The sequence below is a fragment of the Euprymna scolopes genome, chromosome 45 (assembly GCF_053919585.1).
Source record: "Euprymna scolopes isolate OS-2025 chromosome 45, ASM5391958v1, whole genome shotgun sequence".
In the NCBI taxonomy this organism is placed as follows: Eukaryota; Metazoa; Mollusca; class Cephalopoda; order Sepiida; family Sepiolidae; genus Euprymna; species Euprymna scolopes.
This window is the reverse complement of record NC_136526.1, coordinates 20,932,151-20,954,108: the sequence shown is the minus strand read 5'-3', so window position 1 is coordinate 20,954,108 and position 21,958 is coordinate 20,932,151. Positions and strand designations below refer to the sequence as shown.

The 21,958-nt window shown below is 37.5% G+C and overlaps 1 protein-coding gene across 1 annotated transcript in view; it reads right to left on the bottom strand.

Annotated features, from left to right (window-relative positions):
- Positions 1 to 496: 496 nt before the first annotated feature.
- Positions 497 to 21,958, bottom strand: part of LOC145269057 (androglobin-like) — a 245,402-nt gene continuing 223,940 nt past the window's right edge. The window contains exons 36-40 of the mRNA XM_080124658.1: positions 15,753 to 15,949; positions 9,851 to 9,946; positions 7,832 to 7,989; positions 1,397 to 1,580; positions 497 to 502 (exon numbers count right to left, since the gene is read on the bottom strand). Coding sequence (XP_079980784.1) covers positions 497 to 502; positions 1,397 to 1,580; positions 7,832 to 7,989; positions 9,851 to 9,946; positions 15,753 to 15,949 — 641 coding nt within the window. The remainder of the gene's footprint in view (positions 503 to 1,396; positions 1,581 to 7,831; positions 7,990 to 9,850; positions 9,947 to 15,752; positions 15,950 to 21,958) is intronic.

Sequence of the window (21,958 nt, the reverse complement as noted above, 5' to 3'; positions counted from 1 at the left end):
AACCTGTAGACGAAAAGAAACTCATTTCTATAGCAACCAGTCGACGAAAAGAAGTTTACTTCTATAGCAACCAATAGATGAATAGAAGCTTATTTCTATAGGAACCAGTAGACAAAAAGAAGTTTATTTCTATAGCAACCAGTAGATGAAAAAAGTTTATTTCTATAGTAACCAGTAGACGAAAAGAAGTTTATTTCTATAGTAACCAGTAGACGAAAAGAAGTTTATTTCTATAGCAACCAGTAGACGAAAAGAAGTGTATTTCTATAGCAACCAGTAGATTAAAAGAAGCTCATTTCTATAGCAACCTGTAGACGAAAAGAAGTTTATTTCTATAGTAACCAGTAGATGAAAAAAAGCTCATTTCTATAGCAACCTGTAGACGAAAAGAAGTTTATTTCTATAGTAACCAGTAGATGAAAAGAAGTTTATTTCTATAGCAACCAGTAGATGAAAAGAAGCTCATTTCTATAGCAACCAGTAGACGAAAAGAAGTTTATTTCTATAACAATAGAAATGAATAGAAGTTTATTTCTATAGTAACCTGTAGACGAAATGGTGATGATGAAAAGAAGTAGAAAGTGTGAAAAGACTCGCACGTACAAACACAACATGCACGTATGTATAAAAACTTTTATTTTGTTTTTGAAAATGCTACATCTGGATGGAGAACTTAAAAGTACTTATCGAGGTTAATTTGTCATTATTTAACAAAACAACATCATTATGGCTGCTTTTCATGAGATGAAAGAAATGTCAATTTTTAGAGTAACTAAAAAAATTACCCAATGTTCTTCACATGTCTTCTAAACTTGCTATACCCCAAAAATAAACTCTATAAACACAATTATATTTTTCATGCAAAACTGACTTCCATTTATTAACCTGGTTCACATGTTGATATCTCTGCTCTTAGTCATTCCAAGTTTGTCTGACTGCTCCTCCCTTCACCTAAATTAGGGCCTCTATTATCTCACATATGACCACCATCTATGTCTTACCCAAGCCAGGCTCTACGCTACAGTAAGGTAACCCAAACACATTGGAGCATATTATCACATTGTTTGTTCACCTCACCTATATTAGGGTTTTGGGACGAGCAGTGTTTTCTTTTTTTCTTTTTTGTGATCATTCTCTTGAAATGTTAGCAGAGGGCACAGTATCCTTTCCCAAAAAATGATATCAGATTCTCAACTTCTGCTTATTTGCTGGAGTTACATATTGACCTCTCTTCTTTCAATCATTCCTGGCTTGTCCAATTGTTCTTCCCTCCACCTGAGCGAAGCCTTCCATTATCTTATATGAAGATGTAACCGTCATCTAAATCTTGTTGATTCACACTAGAATTTGGTGACACAAACAAATTAGAAGAAAAAAAAAAGCACAAAATTCTCACCTGCATTTTTCTGCACATTTCCAATTGTTGTGCCTTGCTAAATCGCAAACGCCGCAATTCTTTGATCATCCATTCTTTTGCAGATTCTCGTTTGTTCTGATATTCTCGTATTTGTCCTTGTTTCTCATACTGTCGTAGATTTAAGAGTGCATCATCCATGTATACAGTGGGTAAATTGCTGTCTCTGTTAAACGAACAGATACCAATAACAAATGACTATAAGATTTGGCTATCTTGGCAATTGTGCAGTATAATTAACAAATGATGGGAAAAAACAGATTTGTTACATGAAAAAGGCTGTCCCCTTTTCATGTAAGTAAAAAATAAAGAGAATTAGTTAAATGAAAATGATATCGGATAAAACGAAAATCGAACCCTGTAGATAAGTTTTAAAGAACAATAGATTTTAAATGGAATGTCCAGTTAAATTGTTAATTCTTTTAAAATAGTTTATAAATAAAATTTGGCTGGAAAATCTATTCACATTCTTAGAAAGAATGCATAATAAAAATATCGGTTAGAGAATTAACAAGTAGGTTAAATTCCTTTGTAAAACAAAGAGAATGGTAAATTTCCTGGTCGTCAGAAACGGTTTTAAAACGTGCAAATCGCGCATGTGAGTAACAATGCATGTTTAAACACGGAGGCATTTCATGCCATGTGTCTGATATGTACGTGTTGGTCATGCAATGACGTCATGGGTCTCAATATAGTCAATCAAAAAACTCAGTCAGGGATTCAGTCAGTCAGAGGGGAGAAGAGAGGAGTCAGACAGAGCTGATAGAACTTTGGAAGCGGAGGTTGGAAGAAGAATCATGTAAGACTTGAATTCCTTAATGCAAAGCCATTGACCGATCGAAATGGAATAAACAAACAACTTTTTGTATCTGCGTCTTCGTGTTATGTTTCCAACAGAAAACGTATTGCCCATTTATATTATAAGAACTTGTAAAAATCATCATCTCAAAAAAAGGTAAGAAAAATATGTGTCAATGTTTATGGAAACACTTGCATTCACAGAACTGTCAAACGTAAATGCCAGACGCACTATCTCTCGGTCTATCTATCAATATATCATAAATCTCCTCTCATTGAATTACATGCTCGGCTCTCCTGTATTAGCCTGTACCCTGTCTCTTTATATATAAGACTGTCTCTATCTCATAGTATGTCTCCTTATAGATACAGAACTGTCTCTCTCTTTATATATACGCGATATATCTGCACACAACATGAACCTCTAAGACTCTCTCTAAGACAAACATAGCAACAACAACAACAATATAATACATACGTCATATTCTAAAATATAACCCCTATGCAAGAGATTTACAATCAATAACTTTTGCCAAACACAAGAAAATTTAATCTTCTATCGACTTGTATAGCTTTACAGTTTAAAATTTTTTTAAGTGTTTTTTTTTCAGATTTTGTATGGTGGTTTCTGAGACTTGTAAAAATATGGATTCAAGATGGTTGCAACCACGTGTGATTGAAATCTTTGGCATAATAACAGTTTCAGAAAGTTAAAAATATTTGAAATTTTGACCGATTTGTGAAAGTTATTAGTTTATGTTTGTTGTTTGTTTTGTTTTTGTCAAACATTAAATCTTCACATCAAGTAAAATATAACGTCATCTTCAGTCAATATTGTTACAAGCTTGAGAGACAACAATGCAAAATCTGACAAAGAAAACATTTACAAAAGGGTAAGAACTGAAAAGTTATGCATGTTTAGGAAATGTGGTTCGGTAGGATAACCAATTTATAATCAGGATTTATCAATTTTTAGGTGTGCTGCGACTTTATTGAAGTTGAAAGTAGGAGTATATCCAAAGGATCATTAAAGGTAAATTTAACGCGATCGCTGCTTAATAGAAATGTTTCAACAATCCACATCTCTACATAAAATAAAATAAAAATGAAATCTGGAAAATAATGACACTCGACAAAGAATACAAAATCTCTGTATAAAATAAACAATATTTATTTACGTACTAGGAATATTAGTTTAAATTGTTCCAACATAAGTGTTTTCTTGTAATGAGTGTTCATAATGAAGGATTAATGAAGTAAAGATTTTATGAGAATAGCACGTTTGAAATTACTGATATTTTATGAGTCCCACATGTGGGCTTAAACCTAATGTGGTTATTTTCTGAGAAAAACTCCATAATTCATATATAAACGAGTGCATGTGTGTGTGCATATTGTAAGAACAGTAGTTCGAAATAAAATTGTTTAAAGGAAGATTTAAATTCTCGTTCAATGTGGTAACTTTCCATGATGGGAATTAAAGTTCACGTTCACTGTGCATAATATCAGGACATGGGGTGGGGGATAATGTCTCTCAGTGACGGAGTTATCTTAAACATGTGCTGTTCTTGAGAAATCACAGAGTAAACTAACTTGACTTTGGGTGGACAAATCTTTAAATACAGGCCTTCTCGAATGTTCCAGCCTGTTCACTGTATTACTACGCAAAGTTCCTTTTGTTTTATGCGTGTGTGTGGTCACATCACAATGTCACGTTCTTCATACGTGAGGGTGTTGAAGTGGTGATTGCCATAAAATGTTCCTGCCAAGGATTTATTCCGGCTGGGCATAGCAGTTGCTACACATGTCGATGAAAGATTAAATTTTCTTACGTTTGATAAAAATTATTTTTGAGATGAGGATTGATAATTCGTATTGTTTGAATTATTCAAATTACTGTTCTCATCTTGACTGTTATTTGCACAATATTTCGATAGATGTAACCTCCAACTTTCTTCAGGTGTATCTTCTTGAACTCCAGAATCTTTCTGTTGAACTTTGGAATCTGCATGGAATTTCAAACGGAACCCTTTATTTAATTCTGTTCCGTCAGCCATGAGTCCTAGAAATCCTAAGAAATTTGCAAACTTTCAAATTCAAATTTACACAACGCTTATATCAAGGGAAAAAATCCCCAAAATACAGAATATTGCTCCACTCTGATCAGGAAAGGATTATAATGGCTGCTCAATATCAAGTGCAGTTTCTGCAAAACAGAAGTAGAAATTGTGAGCCACCTGACATCAAGCCACTGCATCAGCAGTAGCCAACCATCATCAACCTTACCCTAGACGACACCCGTAGCAATCACAGACTAATCCTCCTTCACCACCAACTCCCAGAACCAGCATCCATCAGCAGCAGCCAGCCACTGCCAACATCACCACGATATCAGCAGCAGCTCTAGCCACAGCACCAACAGCAGCCAGCCATCGATGACATCACCTGACGATATCAGCAGAATCCTTAGTGACAGCATCAGCAGCAGCCAACATCACCACGATATCAGCAGCAGTCCTAGCTACAACATAAGTAGCAGCCAGTTATCATTGACCTCACCTAACACCAATGGCATCGCAAGCCACCACATCAGCAGTAACCAACAATCATCAACCTCATCCTAGACGACACCTGGCAGTCACCAGACTACTCATCCTTCGCCACTAACTCCCAGAACCTGCCGACCAACTGCCATCCTTATTCCAAGCAGTTGATTGACGTCTCCGTTTCTGCCGCCACCATCACTGGCACATCTTGAAAATATCAGCGTCTTCTACTATGATAATATTGACCTTCAATAAAAGTTTGAACTAAATTTCTTTGTTTGTCCTTTTTGCTTCCATACACACATTTTTGTAATCTATATATATAAAAGGCAAAATGTGTGTGACCATTTCGTGTATGTCTCACAAAGGCTTCTTTCGCACACGCTCCCGGTGTCGTTACTATCGCTTAAAACTGTTTATATAGGTCCTATATCATAATATGTAGGATTTGGGAACGCGGGTCGTCTCTAGATTTATTTACGTCGACTTTTATGAGATTCGCGCTATTTCGCTCTGTCCCCTGTTTGTCGTGCATTTTAGTATAAATACAGTGAAAAACGTTGTGTTCTCGGCTTTCGCTCCCCCCACTTCCCACTGTCATCTGGGGGAAGTGAAAACTAAAAATAACGATCGTGCGATGACCTCATTTAGTGTCTTCCTGTCAATCAAACTTCTTTTAGCTTCATAAGCTTTAACTTAACATGCTAATCTATTACTCTCACTCGTGGTCGAGACCATTAAGTAGTTGGTATTGTTTTCCACTTCCGGGTTCAATCCCTCCTCCTGACCAAACGTTTTTTTTTATTACTTTGCTTATTCTTTAGTATTTTTTTTTCGTTTTGGTTTTGTTTTTTACATCGTCTTTTTATAATATTTAAGCAGGATTATTAATTACCCCCCCCCATACACACACCTACAAATACCCAGACAACGCCGGGTACCCCCCCCCCGCTAGTCTATAATATAAATCTCACTTGTCTGTTTAAATGTATGTATGTATGTATGTTTGTATGTCTGCATAAAACTTTTGCCAAAGGCGACAGATTTTCACGAGATCAGTATCATTTTGAAGCTCGAACCTTCGGACAACAAATATCGAAAAATTTGCTAAAAACATTAATTCCTTCACCCTCAACTGGGCACTTTTCTACAAGTGTTGCTTTTTTCGCTGATATTTTCGAAAGCCATCCCCTCTTTTCAATTGATTAGCCTTAATTTAAACCTTTGCCACTTCCAGTTTGGCGATGGACGCAACGGCAAAGACGTCACGTTTTTTTTTTTCACATTCTTTCCCTCCTTCACAGTACAGGTTCGAGCCTGTCTGCCTACGGCAACTTTTTCTTTTTTTTGCTCAACACACACCTCCAAACACCTGGGCAGCCAGGCTAGTATAACAATAAGGAAGACTCTATAGACTGGCTAAATGTGATCAGGGAAGGATTATAATGGCTGCTCAAGATCATAGATTGATGACCAAGGCTTTTAAGAAGATGAGTGGTCTCAGCAATAACAACAAATAATAGTTCTGCCACCTTACATCCAATTATAAGGTTCTGCTGAGGGACAGTTTCTATACAATCCAACACAATGGAATGTGTAAATATTTCCACTGGAAGTTGAATAAAAAGCTGAATATCGAATGTAGCAGCAACCCCTCATACATATCAGAAAGAACAGTTGGAAATAAGTTGTTCACCATCCACTATGACTATGCAATCCCTACAACTATGTACCAAGAAAACAGAGCTATTAAACTTGACATAGTGATATGGGAAAAGAAAGAGAAAGAAGTAACCTTAGTAGAAGTTTTTGTTCTCAATAATGCTGATGATGTTAAACAGAGCTGAGAGGGAAAAGATAATGAAATATCAAGGTCTTATATACGACATGAAAAGAAACTGGAATTTTAGGAAGATCGTCATCATTCCAGTAGTTATAGGAGCAACTGGACTCATGAAAAAGAATTTAAAAAACTACCTGGCAAACATACCCGGTGAACCAAGTGCAAAAGAGGTACAAGCAATTGCACTTAAAGGGACAGCTAGAATCTTAAAAAGATCTCTTGGTTGGAATTCCATTTTCTTTTCATGTCGTATATAAGACCTTGTTATCTTTTCCCTCTCAGCTTTGTTTAACTCAGCATCATTGCTTTCACAAAAAACACTCGTCTAGCTGAAAATCAATAATTCCTCCAACTCTTTATCTGTGCTTAATCCTAAATGTAGATTTCATGAACAAAGCTTCTTTCTTAGAACTGCACGCCTGTGGAATTATCTTCCGTTTTCCTGCTTTCCAGCTGACTACAATATGGTTGTAAACAAGTTCTTGATGAGCCGTTCCATATAAGTTAACAAATTTACCGAATTTCCATTACTAACGATTACTTTATTGTCCAATTGTCTACTGTACACTTTTTAACCCTTATCCTCGAGTGGCCTCTGTGCCTTGATAAGTGGTGATGCCCATATCCTGGCATCCAGTAAGATATTCCATCCCCAGATAGAAGAAAATGATAAACTCTATATTATCGATTTAAGAACAAGAGTGATTTCGATTTATTTTCGTGAGTATGAGTTGTATCGACAAGAGTAGTCTTATAGAATTATAAATAAAGTTCGTGTGGGTAGCGCACGTGGAAATAAATGGTAGTTTGAAGAGAGCCATAGCTAGCTCGTTGTACTCACGTTCAGCCCCAGGCAGGGTCAAGATCAAAGAGGGTTAAAGGTTCATGATTTCGCCTTTTATATACTCAGTCACATGATTAAAAGCTGGCTTGTGATTGGACAAGCCAGAGAGAAAACGGATTTCAAATCTCAAAGTTGTGGGAAGTAGTCTCTGCCTGTTTGTAGCGACTGCTACAAGGTACAAACGATTGCACTTAAAGGGACAACTAGAATCTTAAAAAGATCTTTTGGTTGGAATGTATGAGATAGTGGGTGAATGTCTGGCATCCAGTAGGATGTCCCATCCCCAGCTAGAACAAAATAATAAAATCTATATCATAGAATACATAATTACATTATTGCCTGAGATCTTTTAGATATACTGATAGGAGAGAAAAATATATTATTACTTCAAAAATGGTGTGATGTCCAGCAAAGGTACTTTTTGTTTCATTAACACTGACGGTGGAGTCTTCAAGGGAGTTTGGTCGGCCAGGCTGTCTTCGATCTCTGCTTTCTCAACGTTAATTAAATGAGCGTTGAGATATTTTAGTTGTGATTGAGCAGCCTGCAATAATAAGAATAAAAATGATTCAGTAAATACTTAACAGATATTTGGTGTGACTTGTGATAACAATCCTCAGTAAGTACAGCAAATATGATTATTATTGAAACATATATTTCATTTTGATGAAAACAAACAAGTAGGGTTAGGGATACAAAGATGTCTAAAGTAGGAGAGTTTCTAAAGCTGCCCATGTACGAAGGCCTTCAAAAATTACCTAAGAATGACATTATAGCAATAGAAAGGCATTATAGACTAGATGTCAGACCCGCTCTTTGTAGGGCACAGTTAATTCCTATAGTAGACGAGTACCTTAAAAGTCAAAATAAGAACGTTATGACAGGGATAGATAGTTTTATAGAATCTCTCACATTCGAAGGATTGCATAGTTTGGAAAAAGATGACATTTTAGTAGTAGGGAAACGTCATGGATTAGATGTTGCACCGGATATGCGGAAGACGCAGTTAGAACGGATAGTAACAATACATTTAGTGGAAAATAAAAGAAAAAGTTCTAATAATTGAACCTATTTAAAACTGTTTCTTGAAATTTTCTTTGCAAAAAAATTTGGATAAAACAAACAAAAAATACTCCAGAAAAAAATATTTTGCTTCTTTGGATCTTTTATGTCTTGTTTGAAAGAACATAAGATAAAAAAAAATGATTGTATTTATTGCGGACTATTATCCTCATCTTTTCTTAGTTGTTTCATGACGTTTCGACCAACTATTCCTCTGGCCTTCGTCAGGTGGTAACCGCGACGGGATAGGAACTCCGAATCTCCTAACTGCATCCATTACTGGCTTCCGTAGTTGTTGTCATCTCACCACGTATCCCGTCGCGGTTACCACTTGACGAAGGCCAGAGAAATAGTTGGCCGAAACGTCGTGAAACAACTAAGAAAAGATGAGGATAATAGTCCGCAATAAAATAAAAATTAATAAATAATACTCATCGCAATAATGAATTCCAATTAAATAATATAAAAAAAAACTGTTTCTGTGTTAGAATTAGTACTGGCTGCAGAAGAAAAAATTCATACAGAGACAGAATTAGTTAGAATGACACAAATGACGAGTACCGAAGAAATAAACGAAATAACAAACATTTAGGTGCAATAGCCATGTTCACTAATAGTTGTGCGAATTTCCCACCCCAACTAGTTTTTCCTAACCCTGAAATAGCATACAAGTTAAGTTAAGGACAACGAGTAATATTTGAAAACAAGTAGTTGTGGGGTTTACAACTACTGTTTTGATCGATGTAATCTCAATTTAGAATTTCAAATCGAACCCTTAATTTAATCGACAATGATACCATGCTCTCGTTACATCAGATCTTCTAAGGACATGCGATCCTAATAAACGGTTCTGTTCGAAATTGCAGATTCCTGAGTTCGTCAGAAAGATTCCTGAGAAAGATTTTCAAGTTTGATAAGATTAAAGAAGGTCAGACGGTATATCAATCGAAACAGTGTGAAAATAAAACTAAAGATGAGAACAGTAGTTTGAAGAATTCAAATAATCCAAATAATTCATCCTCATCTCAAAAATTCAGAAACATACTATTCTCATCTTGGATTTTATTCTCACAATGTTTCGACCGATGTAACTCCCAACCTTCTTCAGGTGTAGAATTCAGGAATCTATATGGAATTTTGAACTAAACCCCTTATTGATATACTTTTCTCCGGTGTATTTAATGCAACACCGTGTTACCATTGGATCTTTATAATATAGTAGATCTTTGATGTGTTCAACTGTCATTATGACAATATATCCATCAAATTAAGCCTTATGCTTGAGAAGCTTTTAGTCTTGATAAGTGATAACGCATTACTAAAAAAACAAGTTGTAATCATACCTTTGCTGCTCGTCCAGGTTCAGCTTCTTCCCAGGCCTTCTTCATCTGGCGTATTTCTTCAGCTCTTGACGTATCGCGGCGTATTTCTATCACATCCTGCAATGAAATATTATCTTATTTTAGATGAAGCCAAGTATCTCTTTAAGTGGTTCTGTCATAGTTAAGTTTGTAACAGCAGTTTTGTCAGTCTTGTGGAATTAATGTTTGTGAAGAATCAGACAGCTCAAATTTTTTGTCGGACTTATTAGCATTGGATACACATGAAGTGTAATGGAATTGCAGGTAAGTTAAGAGATGATAACCAGTTTGTGTGTAAGAAGTCTAAAACAATGGATGAGAAATCAGAAGTGAAGAAATTACGTGGTGAAACGATAAATTTGTTGCCCTAAAGAAAATAACACTACAGTTTTATTTGAAAACTTTTATTGAAAAAAAATCAATTCAGGTAATTTGATTATGTAGTAGAGCTAACATCTAATCAATGTAGTCGCCTTCAGCCTCAATCACCGCCTTGATATGGGTCCGGAAGTGCATGCCAGCGGGAGCTCAGTGAATACTTGGCAGATGGTGGCGATTATCCTGGCTTTGGTGTGTCGCAGGAGGTCATGTTAGTAATGTTCTTGACATATGAGGAAACAAAGTAGTCCAGCATGTTCAGGTCAGGGGGGAAAGGAGGGGGGATGCGAGAGAAGGGTACAAAGTCGTAGCACTCCTTCTGAAGCCAAGCTTGGGTCTATTTAGACTTGTGGGCCAGTGCTGAGTCCTGCTGTCACACCCAGAGTCTGGCAGCGACCATCTTCAGTACATCCAGGTAGACTTTGGTGTTGACTTTCAAGCCAGCTTCGAAGATGTGAGGTGGCATGATGTGGCCTTCACTTGAAACCACACCAAAGACCATAACTGTGGCTAGAAATTTTGTTGAGCTGTACCCTCAAGCGTTAAACCATCTAGACTTGCATTTTGAGGATGCTGGCAATGATGCTGTTGTCATAAATTGGATCAGTAGAGAGCATGAGTTGTACAGCGGCACATCTCCAATCTCGCCCATTGAACATTGTGTCACTTGAAGACATGATAGAAGGCTGCTATCGCTCTTGAGATTTGTACACAACTGACCAACTAGTAGATGGTTTGTACCCCCCCCCCCCGAACAAAAAAAGAAAACTGGTTTTCATCAAACGGTTAAGGAATCATGTCGTCTTTTCTAGATTGACAATTTTATTGTTCCACTGTATTAAACAGGACTCCAACAACGTATTCTCAACCCTCCCTTTCCATGCCTTTGGCCAAAACAGGTGGACTCAATGACTCGCATACCAACCTCCTTCAGCACACACTCCCACATTCTTACACACTAAAGAAATCCGGTGAACAGAAACAAATTGCTACTCACAGCTATACATACACTAACAAGAGCAAGGTAAACCAACACACATACACAATGCCACACTATGAACGTTTTGATTTGTGACTATTTACTCTGTTTCCTTTACAAACCGCGTGTTTGCCCATTTGATTGAAATTAACTTTTATATTCTTATCTAAAAATGTTTTCTTATAAAATTTCTCATGAGAGTAGATTTAGACAAAAATCCAATTGTTAATGTAGCTGCCCTAAAAACGGCATTCTGGACTAAAACAATAATAAAAAGTGCCTCTGCTTAGAAGGACTTCTTATTCACTGGTTGGGGACAGGAAAGATATTGGCAAAACAATACAGAACTCTGACTTCATGGGGAGACAAGTAAATGATTTCTGTAATGTTTTTTTTTTTTAAAATAAATACAAAAAAATAAAACAATGAGAATAATTTTAATTAAAAAAAAAAAATTAAATATTATCCGTCAGTTCACAAGTTTCATGAGCATACATTCCAATTAGCATTCCAAACGAAGTCATTAATGCTACCATGATGCTAAATGGAACAAGGTCGCTGGAAAGATGGTGGGATCCTTCTACTGCTCCAGAAGATATCTCACTACTGATGCAATTCTCTATCTATATAATAGCCAAGTACGTCCAAGGATGGAATACTGCTGCCATATCTGTGCAGGAGCTGCTAAAAACAGCCTATCTTACCTTGACAGAGTACAAAATAGACTTCGTGGCTTAGTGGGGGATGCCCTTCTCTCTCCCACAGAAGAGACGTTGCGAGCCTATCCTTGTTTTATCGTTATTTCCATGGCAGGTGCTCGTCTGAACTCCAATCTCTGGTCCCCCCTTGTCAATCTTTCACGAAAAACACCCGTCTAGCTGAATCCACTGTGAAAAATTTCCCCCACTATTTATCTGTGCCTAAATCAAAATGTGGATTACATGAACAAAGCTTCTTTCTTAGAACTGCACGCCTGTGGAACTCTGTTCCGTCTGCCTGCTTCCCACCAGACTACAACTTGGATGTGTTCAAGTTCAACGTAAACAAATTCCTAATGAACCGCCCCCTTAAGTAAGCACTTCATCAAATCTCCACACTAACGTAATGTACTTGCAATAACTCTTATCCCTGAGTGGCTTCCGGGCCTTGATAAGTGGTGACCACTGTGTAAAAAAAAAAATATGAGCACACTCAAGCATTGGTCAGGTTGCCAGATGGGGATACTGAATTTTTCGACATCCACACCAGGATTCTACAAGGAGATACTCTTGCCCCGTTTTTTTCCATTGTCTGTCTTGACCTTGTACTTCACACCTCTGTTGATATACACAACACACTAAGCTTCACCCTAAATGAATCCAGAAACAGACGTCATCAATCAGCACACATAACTGATGCAGATTACGCAGACAATATTGCTTTGTTTGCAAATAACACTTCTGATGTGCAAACACTGTCATGCACGCTAGAAAAGTCTGCAAATGACATTGGTCTCCACATTAATGCGGATAAGACAAAGTTTATGACTTTCAATGTGAAAGAAGAGATCAGGGCTCTGGTTGGAACAACACTAAAAGAAGTTGCTGAGTTTATGTATCTGGGCAGCAACATTAGTTTCCACAGAGAGAGATATCGAAATTCGCATCTCAAAAGCATGGGCTGCATTGAATGGGCAGTGTTCAGTATGGATTTCAAGGCTAACTGACATACTGAAAAGGCAGTTCTTCAGGGCAGTGGTAGAGTCTATCATTGCTTAGGGTGCTACAGCCTGGACACGAGCAGCGGCTTGGTTCCCACCAGTTTTGGCAAATAGCAAACAGAATCCTGAACAGAAGCGTGTGCTCCATCCCAACTATTATCAATGGACCTGAGGTAATCTCGTCAGCATCAGACAAAGCCAAACTCTTTGTCAAGAACTTTGCAGCTAATTCTACCCTTTGCGACCAAGACCGCCAACCCCCAATATTTCCTCCTGTATCAGAAAACACGCTATGTGATATACGTATATCTGTACGCGATGTTGCCAAGCTAATCAAAAACCTTGATTCCAGTAAAGCAACTGGCCCTGATGGTATTCCAATTATAGTACTCAAAAAACTTCAACCTGAACTAGCGCCCATACTTACAAAACTGTTTAAACGTTGTCTTAAGGAGAATAGTTTCCCATCTCCCTGGAAAATCTCATCAGTATGCCCTGTATTTAAGAATTCAGGTGATCGCTCATCCCCCTCTCAGTACAGGCCAATAAGTCTCCTGTGCGTCATGAGTAAGTTGCTAGAATCTGTGTTAAATACAGAAGTAATCAAACATCTCAACAAAAATAACCTTCTTAGTGACACTCAATATGGTTTCCGTTCTGCTAGATCTACAGCAGATGTCCTTACAGTTATATCGCATAGGATTAGCAAATCTCTCGACGGTGGCAATCTTTCTAGGGCAATTGCTCTTGACATATCTAAAGCCTTTGATAGGGTATGGCATAAAGGTTTACTTCATAAGATCGCTAGCTATGGTATAGCTGGAAAAGTCTTCTCAATTATTAAATCATTTCTTTCTGATAGGTTCATAAGAGTAGTAGTTGAGGGGCAAAAATCAGAAGCTCACAGTATTAATGCCGGTGTCCCTCAGGGATCCATCCTGGGCCCAACTCTTTTCCTGATCTACATTAATGATCTTCCAAATCATATCCTTACATCATTTGTAGACATTTATGCTGACGACACTACCATTTATGGTAGCACATCTAAGACAGTAAACGAGCAAGTACTCTCCAATTCTCTCTCCTCTGATCTTGAGCATGTAGTACAATGGGGAAAGGAGTGGCTGGTTACTTTTAATGCATCTAAAACCAAGCTTCTCTCTTTACATCATCAACATTTTAATCCACATTTGTCATCAATTGAAATGAATGGCTCTCGTCTTCAGGAGGCCTCAAGTTTTGACAAGCTTCTGGGCTTGACCATTACTCCTGATCTTAAATGGAACACGTATATCAAATCTGTTGCCAAGGCCGCTGGAAAAATGGTGGGATCTTTCTATCGATCCAGTAGATATCTCACTGCTGATGCTATTCTCTATCTATATAAGAGCCAGGTACGTCCAAGGATGGAATACTGTTGCCACATCTGGGCAGGAGCTGCTAGAAAGGACTTGTCCTGCCTTGATAGAGTTCAAAATAGACTTCGTAGCCTCGTAGGAGATGTCCTTTTCTCCTCCTTACAACCTCTATCTCACAGAAGAGATGTTGCGAGTTTGTCTCTGATGTATCGTTATTTTCATGGAAAGTGTTCAACTGAGCTTCAATCTATGGTCCCCCCTCGCCAAACTTTCACAAGAAACACTCGTCTAGCTGTAAACACTATCAATAATTTCCCCCACTCTTTATCTGTGCCTAAACCTAAACATAGATTCCATGAACAAAGCTTCTTTCTTAGAACTGCACGCCTGTGGAATTGTCTTCCGTTTTCCTGCTTTCCGGCTGACTACAATATGGTTGTGTTCAAGTCTAAGGTAAATAAGTTATTGATGAGCCGTTCCATATAAGTTATTAAATTTACCAAATTTTCATTACTAATGATTACTATATTGACCAACTTCTACTGTACACTCTTTAACCCTTATCCTTGAGTGGCCTCTGGGCCTTGATAATGTGGTGATGCCTTTGTAAAAAAAAAAAAAAAAAAAAAAAAAAACACTCACCAAAAGGATGGAAAGAAAATTAGACAGCACATACACCTGTATGCTACAAACATCTTGGCAAAATCATCCCACGAAGCAGCAACTTTATGGCAATCTACCTGCCATATCTAATACCATCAGGGAAAGACGCCTACGATTTGCAGGTCGCTGTCTGAGGGGCAAGCATGAATTAGTGAGTGATTTACTGCTATGGACTCCATGACACAGACGCACAAGCAAAGGACGATCTAGACTACGTACATCCAGAAAATAGCACACGATGCCAACTGTGAACGAAGATCTGAGGCAGCTGATGGAAGACAGGAAACTCTGGAGAGGAAGAGTCACATTGGTTCAGGCAAGGAGCCCGTCCTGATGATGATGATGATGATGATGATGATGATGATTAATCAAAAGTGAAAGCAACCGATGTCATTTTCATAGTTGCTTAGTTTGAAATCTATGACAGGAATGAAGAAAGGACACTTTCATTGAAATGTTGACGTTTTCTTCTTTTTTGCCAGTAGTGGAGGGGGCATCCCGAAATGTGAATACTTGGTTCCTTGGCCCCTCAGTTTAATGTCAGTCTTAAATAATCTCTACTCGTTCAGTTCGTTTTAAGACTTCCCCATCTGACCACTACATCTTTCATCTCTCCCTCTTTGATCCATGTGACATTATATCCGTTTCTGGTTACCAGGTTGTGGTGATATTCGAGTACATGACCACATGACCTCAATATGCTGTGTACATGTGAATGCAATCCTGCGAACCCAAATCATCAAATGCATACTAGCAACGTACCCATTACTATTTAACCCTTGTACTCTTATCATGCAGATTGCATACCTGACTTTGGCTATCACTGACCAACTGTAAGATCCAATGTGGTCGGTTGCTTTCAAATTGCTGTGAAGCAGGACGTCCTTCTTTGCCATCTTTAGCATCCTTGGCAAGCTTACCCTTGCCCACTTTTAATTTGCTCAGGTGAGTGGCTGATTTTTCTGGACGCTGGTTTGGAGAAGCTGAGGTTTCTTTGTAATCAACTGAAACAAATTGAAGAAAACAAATCAGAAATGGGCAAACGGGTATTTATAAAAAAAATTTGATGCAATAAGTGTTGCTTCTACAGCAGCTTTGCTTCCAACAAAGCCTTTATCAGATGATGACTTCAGGTATGGTTTCTGTTACAATATTTTTGAACCATAATGGGTGTATGATCCCACACAATCGGGAGATTCTATTTATAAACGATGCTGCTAGGAACTGACGAATCAAATTAATTCACGTTCTTTGCTCCATAAATACTAAACCTTTCTGTAGCAATTTTGCATATGTTTTCTCCGTCGCAACATGGGAAGAATCTTTTGCTCTGTGGATTCCAACTCGAGAACTGTCTACTGCAAACCAGTCACCTCTCAGGATTTGTGTAGAACAACGAACCATCGGAAACTGTTTTAAAACTGAACATGGCTTATACTTCTAGAGTTTCAAGGCCGAAACGTCATTACCATTAGCCCAGAGCACGCCAGCAATATCTCAATATACAACCAGACTTTGTTGGATTGTTGGTAATCTGTGGGATGCCATATCCACAATGATGCACATAGAGCATTGTCTTGTGTTTTCTTTGTGACTTTTTTCTTGTTTGATGGAGGAAGACCAAGATTATTCAAGAACATGGAGGTTGAGTATATATATATATATATATATATATATATATATATATATATATATGTATATATATATATATATATATATATATATATATCAAGGGACTCTCCCCGTCGATTTCAATGTATGAGGTTCTGCCACAACAACCAAGTTGCTCGGAAATCCACACAAATGATTTGTTTATAGTGATGGAAGTTATGTGTAGAACCATCCGCACTTTTAGGTATTACTACTAACCTCCGTCAGTGCAGATAACTACTACAGAACAGAGTATACAGTAGACCATAGGTTTTCACATCAGAGTTGCATTCTTCTAGATGCATGTCTTAATGAAGATTGAGGGTGCATGACTCCCAGTGAATTAAAGCGCCTTCAGATACTAACCTGAAAATTTCTACGACTAATATATATATTACCATATACATATATATATATATATATATATATATATATATATATATATATATATATATATGAGAATGAAAAAGGAAATATAAAATAGATAAATGGTTATCGATATTTCGACCCTATTTCAGGGGACATCATCAGAATTGAGTTTAAAAATGCTAAGGAAACATGTTATAAACCACATGCGAATGAAGAGGGAAGGAACTTTATGTTCTTTCTTACTCTGGAAAGGAATTAGCATATGTGCGTGTTGGATTATGTATATATACATTCAGATGTTACTCATATACATATATACATGCATAATTATTGTTAAATTGTTTTGTCTTTGTTTTGTAACAGTTCAGTAAATATGAACTCGTACAACTCCGATAATTCGACATGACATGATCCCAAATGTTACATAAGGGAGGGAGAAGAAACGGATTTGGACTTGGACACTTTACTTGAGGGATACTGGTACCCTGGTGATGACGTGTCCATTTTACTAATGAAGAGAAGAAGTTTACGACGATGAGAGAGAGAGATATTACAAGTGTTAAGAGACGAGAGAACGGGACCCAAGATCTCTTAAACCGTTAGTCTACTGGTTAGGACACTGGTTGTGGATGTATGTGTTTATATATAGAAGTTCATACCTGGTTCCGCTGCTCTGGGAGAGTCTTCATCTGGGTGGAGCTCTCTTGCTGTTTTCGCCGGAATACACAAGATGAAGACAGATGTTGGGTTTTCAACCTTTTATTCTCCCAGGCATGATCTGCAGATGTCGCCATCGATGGTCTCCACTGTGGGTACCTACCACGTCCCACGTCTGGGGCGCGCATCTCCCCCCTTACTTAGGAGAGAACCATTTTAGACCTCTGCTCGGCTTGGCATTTTCTGAGAGACTCAACGTTTCACCAACCTTGCCACGTAGTATCACATGACATCCGGTTAGATGAAACGTCACTTCCTACAACGTGGATTTACTACAAAAATATCTCTCTGACCTCCTCCCACCCTCTCCCTCTCTCTCTCGATCTACTATCTAATAGAGACACAGAGAGAGAAAATAGAGAGAGTATGAAAGAGCCAGAGAGAGAGAGAGGAGAGATGCTCTTTAACATTCCTCCACCCCTTTTTTATCAAAATGTATGGCAAGCCATACATTTTTAATAACTAACTAACTAAAAAAAATAATTATGTCCGAAGTACATCTTTATTCTTTCACTTTCCGGACTCACCCCTTTTCCAAGAAAGATCAGGCACCAGTACTCTTCTACAACACTATCAACCCTTCTGCTGCTTCTCGAAAGTCCCTCCTCGACATTAACTTGCTTCCAAGTTAGACAAAGATACAGCTTTGCAGATATACATCTTGTCTAGGCGGTCGCATTGTTGGATATTTTCCACTGACTCTGCTCTTTATTTGGACCACTTGGCCAAACAAATGGAGACTCCATTTTCGATCACTTTTTCGAAATGGGGCCAGCATATCGCAATTACGACCAGAACGTCGGATGCTCCATGTTGGTGGTAGCTTTATCGCATGGGGACTCGAACCCCAGACCCTCAGATTAAAAGTCTGATGCTCTACCGACCCAACCATCCCACTCGCGTTCTCGACTTTCAGCATAGGCCTAAGTCCCAGTTTTTTTTTTCTTTTACTGTAATGCCCTGACGTCTTTCTCTGAGTGGTCCTATTACTGGAGCTTTGTTCTATTCAATCTACTACTTCGGGATTTCACAAAGCTCTTCTACTAACTCCCTTGGTTGGTCTAAGCCAAGATACGCCTTCACACTGATTCACTCGGAGCCTGTTTGAGTTCCTGGAACCCGACAAGATACGGAATCATCACTCTCTAACTAATGCGCCAAAGCTTACTTGCGCATCGATTTCTAACTAAGTAGCTTTCCCTTTGTGATTTTTCCGTATTCCCAGCAAGTCCCAAGATTCCAACCCAGATATCCCTCACACATTCCTCTAAAAAAATAAAAATAATAATAAGGCTCTATCTTGTCCCTTACGTAATCTGCATCTTTCCCTTTCTTCTATCTCCCCGTGATTAGGCTTGGTACCGACTGTCCAGTCGCTCCGTACCCTGAGGAATTATCGCGACCTCGCACGCCAGACTTTTGTTGGACAAGACTTATTGCCGTTGCTTGGGCCTACGTGGCATCTTCCAACTCACTGGAACCACTAGTATTGTTTTAACAGGGTACTCATTACTCTAAAATAGTATTTCCCATGCCAAATTTTCTAATTTGTGACAATACCATGGCTTATAAAAAAAAATAAAACAACAGAAAAAACTGCTTTCTACAGCCTAATCGCCTTGTAATTCTCATGAAAAAAATGCAACTTCGCGCTAAACGTCCCTAAATTATAACTAAACCAACCAAATCTATTCCAAAATAATTTAATTTAATAATACCAATTAAATTCACCCAGCATGTTTTTTTTTTTTTAAATTTGGTACCTTTAATTCACAATAGGGTAACATTTTACTTCTAAAATTCTTCCTCCACCCCTTTTTTATCAAAATGTATGGCAAAGCCATACATTTTTAATAACTAACTAACTAAACTAAGGAGGGAATACATACGCTACCCGCTGGCAAGAAGACTGTCCTACGATAAATCGATAAACTCAAAATTAAATAAATACAACAATAAAATTGCCATGTAGCGCTACCCTGCGCTCTTCAAGGTCAAACTCCTTTATGACCCCATGGCTTCTTCGTACCCATCTCGGGACTTCCAGAGCATCCTTTGCTCCCGGTCGACACTACTCGTGGTCGATAATTTCACGGCTCCTAGCCGAACAACAATAAAACACAAAATCGAGGTCCATCTGCCTCCTACTTACATCTCAGGATTTACGGACAATCTTCTTTACTCCTAGGTAGCACAAAAACAACAAAAAAAAAATCCCATCCCAAACCTTCACCATTTCACATCAAATGTTCTTAATTAATTTACCTCCTCTATGACTATACTTAATTGGTCCAAGAGTAATCAAGTCGGTTTTATTTATTCTACCCCATTTACCTTTGTGTGGTCAACACCTTTATTTATTCTACCCCATTTACATTTGTGTGGTCAACACACAATGGACATGTCCTCCGACTGTCCATATTAGTTACAGAGATCGCCTATTTCTCTATAACTATCTCGTGCTTCCCTGAGCACCTACCAAAATATGGATTTTTTTAAATTTTATTTATTACGAGGACGTTCTGTACCGTCCTCCACCGAATTACGCATCCGGAACAAAAAAAAAAATCTGTCGAAACTACAAGAACAAAACAACAAACAAAAAAAATATGTATACAAGAATAAATACCGACTGACTTCCTGACCTCATTACTCATAATCCAGCAAACCGTCTGCCTGTCCAACTACTGTATTTCGATTAAAAAAAAAAATCCTTATTCCTTATTCTTTTGTCTTCCGACATCATCCCATTTTAAAATTCTCATTTATGTTTTCCTTGCATAATCCCGTTATCTCAAAAATTATTATTGATAATTGATATACCTCTATCCTGTCATCATCTTATTTTTAAAAAATTAAATTACATTGACACCACGTGGCAAGACCATCGATGCCCCCATCTGCTATACAAATACAAGATAACAAAAGTACAGAAAAAGAAATACAGAAAAATACACATGGCAACTCAACAATACTTAACAATATTCAATAATACTTAATTAATATATACTTAATTAATTCACTTATAACTAACAACTTTCAGCAAAGTTCAACAAAATTATCACAGATCAAATTGTCCACGTAAGCAAAGTTCAAGGGTTTTCTGAAACTAAAAAAAAAAATCATTATTCTTTTACAATTAACCACAGAATTAAATTAAAAAGTTCCGCTTCTATTCTATTCATATAATTATAATTTACTTAAAATTAATCCGGAGGGATGCCACATCACCAACCTGATTTTTATTTCACCTAATACTTTCGACAATAGTGTAATTTCTTCTTTTTTTTTTTCAAATCTAAAATGACATCTTGCTATTCCGAATGCATTTAAAAGTTCACTGTCCCTTATTTTTGTAACGCTTTGCTAAATTCAACAATGTCAAATGACTGACAGGTTTATAAACTGTGGACAAGCTCGATGTCATTTTGCTTAAACAAATGTTCGTTTGTGTTGTCTTGTCTATTTAAATATATATATATATACGTTTTTTTTTTCTTTCTCCGTGTTTTAAATTCTTTCTCTGTGTTTTTCAATTTTATTTTTATTTTTAATATGGTAAATTAATTTTCTTTTCTCTTTTGTTTTTCAGTCGTTTTCAAAGCTTACAGCGTATTTTTAATTTTGGAGTTTAATTTTCTTCTAAATGCGTATGGTATTCTTCATGCCTTTGCTATCTTTTTCAACACATAACTGAATCATTTTTTCTTCTTCTTCCTTCCTCTCTCTCTATCTTTCTATCTCTCTACCGGTTTTTCACTGTTCTTCATTTATTCTCTTTTTCTCTTCATTTTCACTATTCTTTCTTTTTTTATTCCACTGTCTCTTCTCCGTTTTTTTCTCCCTCCTTTTTCCTACATTTCTCTTCTTGTCTTTATTTTTCCTCGTTATTTCTTTTTCTCGCTATGTCCGTGGCAATCCAGGTTTCGATATATGCCCCATGCGGGGGCAAGGAGGTCAACGGCACCAAATAACATATATGTTACATAAGGGAGGGAGAAGAAACGGATTTGGACTTGGACACTTTACTTGAGGGATACTGGTACCCTGGTGATGACGTGTCCATTTTACTAATGAAGAGAAGAAGTTTACGACGATGAGAGAGAGAGATATTACAAGTGTTAAGAGACGAGAGAACGGGACCCAAGATCTCTTAAACCGTTAGTCTACTGGTTAGGACACTGGTTGTGGATGTATGTGTTTATATATAGAAGTTCATACCTGGTTCCGCTGCTCTGGGAGAGTCTTCATCTGGGTGGAGCTCTCTTGCTGTTTTC